This window comes from Myotis daubentonii, chromosome 6 (genome assembly GCF_963259705.1).
Source record: "Myotis daubentonii chromosome 6, mMyoDau2.1, whole genome shotgun sequence".
Lineage (NCBI taxonomy): Eukaryota > Metazoa > Chordata > Mammalia > Chiroptera > Vespertilionidae > Myotis > Myotis daubentonii.
This window is the reverse complement of record NC_081845.1, coordinates 91,559,865-91,570,172: the sequence shown is the minus strand read 5'-3', so window position 1 is coordinate 91,570,172 and position 10,308 is coordinate 91,559,865. Positions and strand designations below refer to the sequence as shown.

At 53.1% G+C, this 10,308-nt stretch overlaps 1 protein-coding gene across 1 annotated transcript; it reads left to right on the top strand.

The window, feature by feature from the left end:
- Positions 1-831: 831 nt before the first annotated feature.
- PIM1 (Pim-1 proto-oncogene, serine/threonine kinase) lies at positions 832-6,071 on the top strand. The gene is made up of 6 exons (XM_059701822.1): positions 832-1,289; positions 1,393-1,499; positions 1,618-1,668; positions 1,764-2,130; positions 3,702-3,878; positions 4,605-6,071. Exons 1-6 carry the CDS (start codon positions 1,208-1,210, stop codon positions 4,760-4,762), a joined length of 942 nt encoding a protein of 313 aa, XP_059557805.1. The 5' UTR covers positions 832-1,207; the 3' UTR covers positions 4,763-6,071.
- The last annotated feature ends 4,237 nt before the right edge of the window (positions 6,072-10,308 follow it).

The window sequence follows — 10,308 nt, the reverse complement described above, 5'->3', positions numbered from 1 at the left end:
ACAGTCGTGGTCTGGGCCCCGCGCCCCATACGCGGGGTTCTCCCCGTTTGACTCCGGGCCTGCGCCCCTCCGCTCCCGCCGCGGAAGCGCCGTGACTCACATCTTTCAGATGCTCCCCCCACGCGCCCCACACACCCGCCCGCGAGGACCCGGCCCGCGCCCACAGCGTGGCGTCACCCCGCCCAGGCCGACCAGGAGGGCTCGGGTGTGAGTCACACGGAAAGACCACCCTCGTCGGCATCCCCACACACGTCGTCCCTCACACCGACGCCGGCCGCCCGGCCTCCCCGGCCGCCCCGCGCCTCTGGGGTTTGGCTCCAGCTCGAGCCCTTGACCCAAAAACCTCCGAGGCAGAGCCGCAGACCCGGCCTCGCGCGGCCTTTGAAGGCTTTGTTATTGTTTGGGTTTGAATCGATACGCCCCTCCCCATCCTTCCTCCCGGCGGCTCTACACCCAGCTCCCGCCTCCCGCACGCCCCGCGCCCCTCCCCCTCCATTTTGGCGCCTTTTCCTTCCCGCCACGTCGTGGCGGCGTAGAGACCATTCTGACCGCGAGAGCAGGGCGGGGCGGGGGCGGGGCGTCCGCGTTATGCAGATCAGTCGGCCTCTGGTTGGCTGGGGACGCGCCGGCGGGGGCGGGGCCTGGGCGCGGCGCTCGAGCGCGCGGGGCGGGGACCAGGGGAGTCGCCCTGGCCCGCGGCTTCCCTACCCCCTCTCCTCCCTCGGTCTGCCCGGCAGCCGGCTCCCCGCCTAGGCCCCCGGGAGAGGCTCCGCCCCTTCCCCGCCCGCCCGCGCCCCCCGCAGACGCGCTCCGCCCCTTTACTCCTGGCGGCGGTGCGAGCCCGGCGTCTGCTACAGCGGCCGCGGCGGCGAAGGCCCTAGAGGACTTGGCGGCAGCGACGGCGGGACGAGCAGCAGCAGCAGCAGCAGCAGCTACCAGCCCCCGGTGCCGCGGCCCTGCCACACGAGTCCCACGAGCCGCCAACCCCGTCGCCCTCGGCGCTGCCTGACCCCGCCGGTGGGTTCACCAGCCGACAGCCCCGGCAGAGCCCCCGGTTGTCCTCCGACTCGCCCTCGGCCTTCCGCGCCAGCCGCAGCCTCGCCGCATCGCCACCCGCAGCCTTAGCCCAGCCCTAGGCGCCGCCCGGTCCCCGGCTCCTGCGGCAGCGGCTCCAGGCAGTCCCTGCGCCGACACCCTGGAGGGTGGGATGCTCTTGTCCAAAATCAACTCGCTTGCCCACCTGCGCGCCGCGCCCTGCAACGACCTGCACGCCCCCAAGCTGGCGCCCGGTAAGCGCCCCCCTCCCCCGGGATGGGGCCGGGGCTGGACCCGCCGGGGAGGAGCTGGGGGCTCGCGGGCCGGCACTGAGTCCCCTGCTCCCCCCTTCGCTAGGCAAGGAGAAGGAGCCCCTGGAGTCGCAGTACCAGGTGGGCCCGCTACTGGGCAGCGGCGGCTTCGGCTCCGTGTACTCAGGCGTCCGTGTCGCCGACAACTTGCCGGTGAGTGGGCGCCACGCCGTGGGGGGAGGGGGGGCGCGGGGCGGGGAGAAGGGGCGCGGGGCTGTGTGTTGGCCCCAGCGAGGGGATCTAATGTCGGCTCTCCGGGGGTGATTTCCAGGTGGCCATCAAGCACGTGGAGAAGGACCGGATTTCCGACTGGGGCGAGCTGGTGAGTGCGCAGGAGGGAGCGGACCCCCAGGTGGGTGGGTGGGGTGCGGGGCGCCCTCCGCCTCGCGCGCTCACGCAGCCTCCCGGTGCCCGCAGCCCAATGGAACCCGGGTGCCCATGGAAGTGGTGCTGCTGAAGAAGGTGAGCTCGGGCTTCTCGGGCGTCATCCGGCTCCTGGACTGGTTCGAGAGGCCCGACAGTTTTGTGCTGATCCTGGAGCGGCCGGAGCCGGTGCAGGACCTCTTCGACTTCATCACGGAGCGGGGGGCCCTGCAGGAGGAGCTGGCCCGCAGCTTCTTCTGGCAGGTGCTGGAGGCCGTGCGGCACTGCCACAGCTGCGGGGTGCTCCACCGCGACATCAAGGACGAGAACATCCTCATCGACCTCCGCCGCGGCGAGCTGAAGCTCATCGACTTCGGGTCGGGGGCGCTGCTCAAGGACACCGTCTACACGGACTTTGACGGTGAGCCAGGCCGGGGCGGGAGCTGCCGGGAGGGAGCTGCCCAGGTGACCCGGCCGGGCCCGGAGGCCTCGGGCCAGCTTCCCTCTCCGGCCCTTTGTAAAGGTCATCGGGCAGCCTGGCTCCATGATAGCAGGGGTGGGGCGCAGGGAGCTTCCCAGCGTAGGGAAGCCGGGGATTTCAAGCCAGCGGAACCTGTAATGTTTCTGGCACGATTTTATTTTATTATTATTTTTTTTAGAAGTAGAATTCGGTGGGTTCCAAGCTTTTCGGATGAATAAGAGGTTGTGGGCAACCGGCCGTAGCCCAGATTTCTGAAGTCTGACCCAGTTTCCCCGCCAGGAATAGGATGGGAGGTGGAAGAGGGAGGAGAGAGTGGGAGAGATGAAAATTGATGCCGGTTTTTGTAGGTTTTTTTTTCTTTGTTTTAGAAGAGTTTAGCTTTCTGTAAGGTAGTTTTTAGACTGCATTTTTTTTTCCTCCCCTTTGATCTAGGGACAGATAAGGGCTAGAGACAGAAATAGTTTCACTAAATAATTCATTTTGTTGATTTTTTTTTTTCTCGGTGTTGTTCAGTGAGGGCGTCGGGAATGAATGTTGTGAAATAAGATCTCTTGCTAGTTTGAAAATTAGTTGGGTGTCTCCGAAGAGGAGGAAAACCTATCCTAGGGAGGGGCTTGGAGCAGGTTCTTTCAGAAAAGGTGGAACGGAGAGCCGGAGAGCTGGCGATCAAAGCCGAGTGGGGTGGGTCACCTGAGCCGCTTAGCCTAAAAAACGACAGCCTTTCAAAACTTGTGACTGGGGCTTGTGGTTTGTGTTTATTTGCCCTTGGAGGACGCTGGGCTGGGCTGCATTTTTTTGTATTTAACAGTTAATGGCTGGTCGGATCCTCCCATGTTTTTTTTCTTTCGAGTCTTTGCTGCCCCCTGGTGAGCACCAGAAGAATGGCCCCTCCTTTTTTTTTTTTTTTTACAACCCAAAGTTTGTAAACAGGAATCACGTGGTCTGAAACCAGCTCTGCAGATCTGTCTACCTTTCCAGTGTGGGGAGGAAAGGGCGTGGGTGTCTGCGCCTGCACTCAGGGCGGGAGGAAGGCCTCCCAAAGGGCACCCTGACTTAGGATATTGTGCAAGCGCCCTCACCTACACAGACCTGAGTTAAGAATCTCACCCTGGCTCCTGGGCAACCTTTAGATCAGTTTAGGGTTCGTCCGTGGGATACCTCCCCTGATTATGCAGACATTCATCCCTTTATCCCCCTGTGGGTGGTCCTGCCCCATACAGGCTCAGGCTCTGGGTCTTCGGCCAGCCCCCTTGGTTTCTTGGAGCAGCTTGTAAAGACTTTCAGTTTATGGTCTGGGCTGGTAGAGAGGTGGGTAATGCTTTGGGTTGGAGAGATGCCATAAGCTGCTTATCCACTCCTTTGAGCTCAGGGAGGTAAATTGAGTTCACCAGCTCCCGAGGGAAGGGCTGGGGTGCCCTTTGTTTTAAAGAGTTACTCAGGATACCACTCAGTTGCTTTGTGTTTTATTTTTGCTAAAAGTGTGTTTTCCTTCTTATTCCCCTGGCTCACAGGGACCCGAGTGTATAGTCCTCCAGAGTGGATCCGCTACCATCGCTACCACGGCAGGTCGGCCGCGGTCTGGTCCCTGGGGATCCTGCTGTATGACATGGTCTGTGGAGATATTCCTTTTGAGCACGATGAGGAGATCGTCAGGGGCCAAGTTTTCTTCCGGCAGAGGGTCTCTTCAGGTAACTTCCGGGAAACCCCTTGTTGAAGAGAAGCAATCTGCGGATTGCTTTCACAGTCTTTGAATTCTGGGGAGCTTCACTCTCCGGGAGGTGGCCAGCCTGTGACTTCCAGTCCGAGGCCAGCAGTTCCCCCTGAGAGCTGACCCCCAGGAAGCCGGGCGTTTGCCGCTGAGCATTCTTGGGGAGGTCAGAGGAAGGGCAGGTGTGCGACTAGTAACAAAAGACAACTAGTTTCTCTGAAAGGGTGTTTAAAGTACCAACAGAATCATCCTGAGCCCTCAGTGCCTGGCCGGTCTGCCAGGGAGGAAAACGTGGAGTGCTTGCTGAGCCTCCTCCCTTACGTGGAGGCCGGCTCTAAACATTGTGGTCCCAGTGACCTCACCGCGGGTGGTGTTCATATTTGTAAGTTGGTAGGTGAATTGAGTCACCTCCTGCTCACTGATGTCTCATCACAATCCCTAGTCATCCTTCGTATTTCTGGTGGGTGAGTGGGTGTCGTGGGAAAGGCTCTAGCTATTGAAATTTGAAACCACAGATTTTAAGAGGGGTGCTGTGTTTTTTTTAGCTGAAAGCAGACGGTTGGCTCCAGATGTTATATTCTCACTGAAGAATATGAGTTCTAGAAAGTATGTGGTCTCTGTTGGACCTCAGACTTGTGGGTCCTTGGAAGGCCCTTGCATCACAAAAACAAACTGAGTCATTCATAACCTTTCTTGTTTCCTGCAGAGTGTCAGCATCTCATTAGATGGTGTTTAGCCCTGAGACCATCCGATCGGCCATCCTTTGAAGAAATCCAGAATCATCCGTGGATGCAAGATGTGCTCCTGCCCCAGGAAACTGCTGAGATCCATCTCCACAGCCTGTCGCCAGGGCCCAGCAAATAGCAGCCTTTCCAGCAGGTCCTCCCCTCCTGGCAGATGCTCCAGGGAGGGGGAGCTTTTGTACCAGTGACACTTCTCACCAAGCAGGACAGTGCTTGATACAGGAACAACATTTACAACTCATTCCAGACCCCAGGCCCCTGGAGGGGCCTCGGACAGGGGAAAAGAAATTCCTCTGGGTGTCCTAGGCCTCCGTTCCTCGTAGATGCTCTCTCCTTCTCATAGGTGTGCAGCCAGCATTGCTGGACTCTGCAAAACCCCGGGGGTGGGGAGGGTGGGGGAGGGGGTGGGGGTCAGAGCCCTGTCATGGAACTGTTCCCTTCACTGAATGCCGTGATGGTCAGGTTAGGGGAAAACGGGTTGGGGATAGGACTAGCACCATTTTTTAAGTCCCTGTCACCTCTTCCTTGACTCTTCTGAGTGCCTTCTGTGGGGACTCCGGCTGTGCTGGGAGAAATACTTGAACTTGCCTCTTTTACCTGCTGCTTCTCCAAAAATCGGCCCGGGTTTGGTTTTCCCTGTTTTTCTCTCCCGCCCCCTTCTCCCCACCCTTCATAAGAAAGGTGCCATGGAAGAGGCTACAGGGCCAAACGCTGAGCCACCTGCCCTTTTTCTGGTCTTCCTTTTTGGTTTTTACTTCACTGTTTCAAAGCCAAGACCTCACACACACAAAATGCACAAACAATGCAAAATCAACAGAAAAACTGTAAATGTGTGTACAGTTGGCATGATAGTGTACAAAAGGATTGTAGTTGATCTAATTTTAAAAAATTTTTGCCTTTAAGTTATTTTACCTGTTGTTCTTTTTTAGTTTTGTTTTTTGGGGTTTTTTTTTGTTTTTTGTTTTTTGGTTTTCTTTTTTTTTTTGAAAGATGCGCATTCTAACCTGGAGGTCAACGTTATGTATTTATTTATTTATTTATTTGGTTCCCTTCAGCTCCAAGCTTCCACGGCTGCTGCGATAGTTTTCTTTTCCTCCTCTAACTTGGGGACCTTTTGGGGGACGGCTACGACACTTGCTCTGTTCTTAGGGTGATGGGGCTCAGGCGGGACCGCTGCAGGCCCCTCTCGCCTGCTTACCCAAGTGGGTGGGTTCTGTGGGGAGGGGAGTTGCCGACTTGTGTATATAGGGTAGATAGCTGGAAACCAGTTCTGGACAGTGTGCCTTCCGGATCCTCTCTGGGGCTGTGTTTTGAGCAGCACGTAGCCTGCTGGTTTTACTGAGTGAAATACTGTACAGGGGAATAAAAGATAATCTTATTTTTTTTTTTTTTATACCTGGCGTTTTTTGAATAAAAACCTTTTATCTTAACTTGTGGCTTCTAAGTGTTATCTATGCAGACTTGCTAATGCGCTTTTATTAAACCACTTGGTAAGTGTCGAAATCTAACCTAGGAGGAAAAAGGGGATTTCAGCTTAAATCAGGTTCCTTCAACAGGACTTCTGGGAATAATCGCTTTTCTGAAACAATGTATGGCTGGGGGCGGGGGGAGGGGGGGAGGGCGGGGGCAGTCCTATGGACATGATTTGGCTTGAGGGGCCCCCGAAAGTCCCAGTCTCTGTTCCTAATGCAAATTCTAGTTTCCCAGTTGCACTAGCCACATTTCATGAAATAGCCGCTTGTGACAAGGGGCCCAGGAAATGGAGGACATTCCCATCATTGCAGAAGGTTCTAGTGAGCAGGGCTGAGTTGTCAAACAGCCCTACTGTCCCCCACTAGTAAAACTGAGCACAAACCCATACTACATATTACAGTTATTAGAAAAACTGTAATTACTCTTAGTTTACTGACTCAAGTTTCCTTCATATGCAGTGTGGGGTTTGGTCATGAATAATGGTGGATGAGGAGAAATGGGCTTTTTGACAAGCAGACAGGATTTTCCCCTCCAATGTGCTTGACAACAGGTTTATAAACGACTAGGGGCTCAGTGCACGAATTCAATGCGGGTAGGGTCCCTTGGCCTAGTCCCCTGCAATCAGGGCCACCTTCTGCCCATTCGCCAGCCCCAGGCTGAATGCCGCCTCTGCCGCTGGGCTGTCAGGCCATTGGGATCACCAGCTCATCCCCGGGGCCACTTGCAGGTGCCGCCACCGCCACTGCTGCTGCTGGGGCTTGAGGTGCTGACAGAAGTTGTGACCTACCCACCCTGGCATGAGCACCCTGAGCGGGCAGCGCGTTCCATCAATGGCTGGCCCAGCGCACACGCATGGAGGTGAGGTCGCCGGTGCCCGCTTTCCTGCAGGCCTGAGCCCCCGGGGATGAGCTGGTGATCCTAACAGCCTGACAGCCAGCCCAGTCCTCCCGCCACCCACCCTGATTCCCCTGTCCACCATTGCTGATCCATCGGAGCCTGCGGGCCGAGGGGCAAGGGCCAAGAGGTGCTCAATGCACCTCATGGTGACCGGTCATTTGGTCGTCCTGGTCATCACAGACACTGGCTTTTTATATCTCTATAAAAGGCTAAGTTGACTCACGCATTCGCAGTACATATAAAGCTCTCGCTGGCGCCAATCACGTGTGCGTTTCAATCTGTCATTGTTGATCGTGAATTTGGTTGACACTTCTATTATAGAGAAAGGGCGAATAGCGATATTAAAATATTTCTTCTAATTAATTTCTTTTCAATGTGCACGAGTTTGTGCACTGGGACACTAGTATATAGATAAGTGAGATGTTCAATTTTCTTCCATTATCCCTGGTTGAGATAATTAGTATTTATAGTACGTAGTTTCTTTGCAGGAATCTTTAAGCCCCTTATTCATTTATATATACATTTTTTTTAATCCTTACCCAAGGATATGTTTACTAATTTTATACTGAGTGGGAAACAGAGAAACATCACTTGGCTGCCCTCCCTGACCCCCATACATGCCTGGACCTCGGACAAACGTGAAACCCAGGTATGTGCCCTGACCGGGAATCAAACCCCATGACCTTTTGCTGTACACCTTTTGGCTTACGGGATGCTGCTCCAACCAACCGAGGGACCCGACCAGGGCCCTTGTTCATTTCTTGAGTTTTGTTTAAACCGGATGGTAGATAGGACCGCCTGGTGGAGGCCTGCTATGCTGAAAGCACACTCAATTTGCATAAGTATTAGTAAAGGTGGGCTTCTTGCTCAGGAGCACAGGCAGCAGGTCTAACATTCTCCCCTGTGGTCATCTTGTCCTCTCCCCTTGGTGCATACACACATCCCCTGGACACTGGCCAGGATGCTGTCTTATCAAGATGCTTGAGAGTCCAGGCTGTAATACCCATCACTTCTCATCGTCTACCCTTCAGCTTGGATTAGATCCCAAGCCCTAGCTCTACCCCTGTGGCTGCAGGAGAGGAAGGGAGGATTTCTTGGTTCTGGGGGCTGATTTTCTAGGTTCCCCTTTTCCCTCCCTTCCCCCATCTCACACCCTCTTGGAACATGAGGGTTGCATGCCTCATCCTTTCCAGTAAAGTTAACACGTGAACAATTAAAAATTGCCCCAAACTTGTAACGAAATCTAGTAAAGCCCCACCCTTGTTCCCCTTGAGTTTCTGGCAGTTCCCCATCCTCTACTGAGACTACTAAGGGCCTCTGAAGAAATACATATCGTGCTTCTGTTGGGTTCAAAATACTAGGGGTCGTATAGGAAGGGTGACAGATCACATGTAGTCTCTTTTTTAAAGTCTAGTGTGGAACGGAAGCCAGATAACTAGTATGACTGTGTGGCCAGAAGGATATAGAGGGAGCAATCTTTAGGAGCATCACCTTGGGTACCCTCCTCGGCCTTTGAGGCCTACCACCACTTACCTGGATGCCTTGGGCAAGGCATGCTCTCTGAGGCTAATCTCCAAATAGAGCTACTCCTGGATTGGATTATTAGGAAGATGCTTTTTAAATAATGGGAAGATTGAGTTAAATATGAGAGCACTCATGCAAACAAATACTAGCTCCTGCTTATGGATGCAGATGTATATGCAGTAAAAGTACTAAGAAGTACAGGGCAATAAAGTCCCAAAGTCAGGATAGTGGTTATTGCTTCTGGGGAGGAGGCAGGGAGGTTGGGATTTGGGGAGGCATATCTGTACGGGGCCTTTCGACTGTTTGGGCAAGGCTTCATTTCATGAGCCAGATGGCAAAGATTAAGGTGTTTGCATTATTCTTTTTTTTAATTGAGTTTATTGGAGTGGCATTGGTTAATAAAACTATATAGGTTTCAGGTGTACAATTCTATAAGACATCATCTGTATATTGTACTGTGTGTTCACCACCTAAAGTCAAGTCTCCTTCCACCACTATTTATCCCTCCTTTACCCTCTTCTACCATTCTTTATTATTATTATTATTATTATTGATTTTTAGAGAGAGAGGAAGGGAGGAAAGGAGAGAGAGAGAGAGAGAAGCATTGATGTGAGAGAGAACCATCAATCAGCTCCCTCCTGCACACCCCCTACTAAGGATTGAACCAGCAACCCCTCCATGTGCCCTGACCGGGAATTGAACTGGCAACCTTTTGATGCACAGGATGATGCCCAACCAACTGAGCCACACTGGCCAGGGTCACCCTGCATTATTCTGTATAGATTTTTTAATCTTAAATATTTCATGATAAATTTTTTTTATATATATTTTATTGCTTTTTTTTTTTTTTTTTTACAGAGAGGAAGGGAGAGGGATAGAGAGTTAGAAACATCGATGAGAGAGAGAGAAGCATTGATCAGCTGCCTCCCACACACACCCCACTGGGGATGTGCCTGCAACCAAGGTACATGCCCTTGACCGGAATTGAACCTGGGACCCTTCAGTCTCCAGGCCGACGTTCTATCCAGTGAGCCAAACCAGCTAGGGCCATGATAAAATTTTATTTTATTATATTTATTGATTTTTAGAAAGGGTAAGAGAAAGAGAAAGAGAAAGAGAGAGAGAAACATTGACTTATTGTTCCACTCATTTATGCATTCATTGGCTGAGTCTTATAAGTGCCCTGACTGGGGATCGAACCAGCAATCTTGGCATATCCAGGACAATGCTCCACTCAAGTGAGCTACCGGTCCCGAGCCTCATGATAAAATGTAAAAAGTAATGAACAAATTAGTGCTTATCACATAGGAGATAGCGCCTCCTTGGCTGAGGTGATCTGGGAAGGCTTCAAAGAGGAGGCAACATTTCAACTGGACTTAAAGGATGAGCCTCGGTTTGAATTGAATATGCAGATAGAGCAGAGAAGTCCAGGAGGGCTGATGTTTTCCCCCATTATATCAGGGATCAGCACAGTACGGCCTGCTGACCAAGTCTGGCAGGCCACCTGGTTTTGTGCGCTTGCACACTAAGACTGGGTTTTACATTTTTAAATGGAAGAAAAAGTTCAAATGAAATTTTTTTTTGTTAATCCTCACTCGAGGATATTTTTTGCTATTGATTTTCAGAGAATGGAAGGGAGGGGTGAGGGAAGAGAGCGAGCGAGAGAGATAAACATCGATGTGAGAGAGAGATATTGATTGGTTGCCTCCTGCATGTGCCCCAACCAGGGTGGGGATGGAACCTGCAACCCAGGCACATGCCCTTGACCAGGAA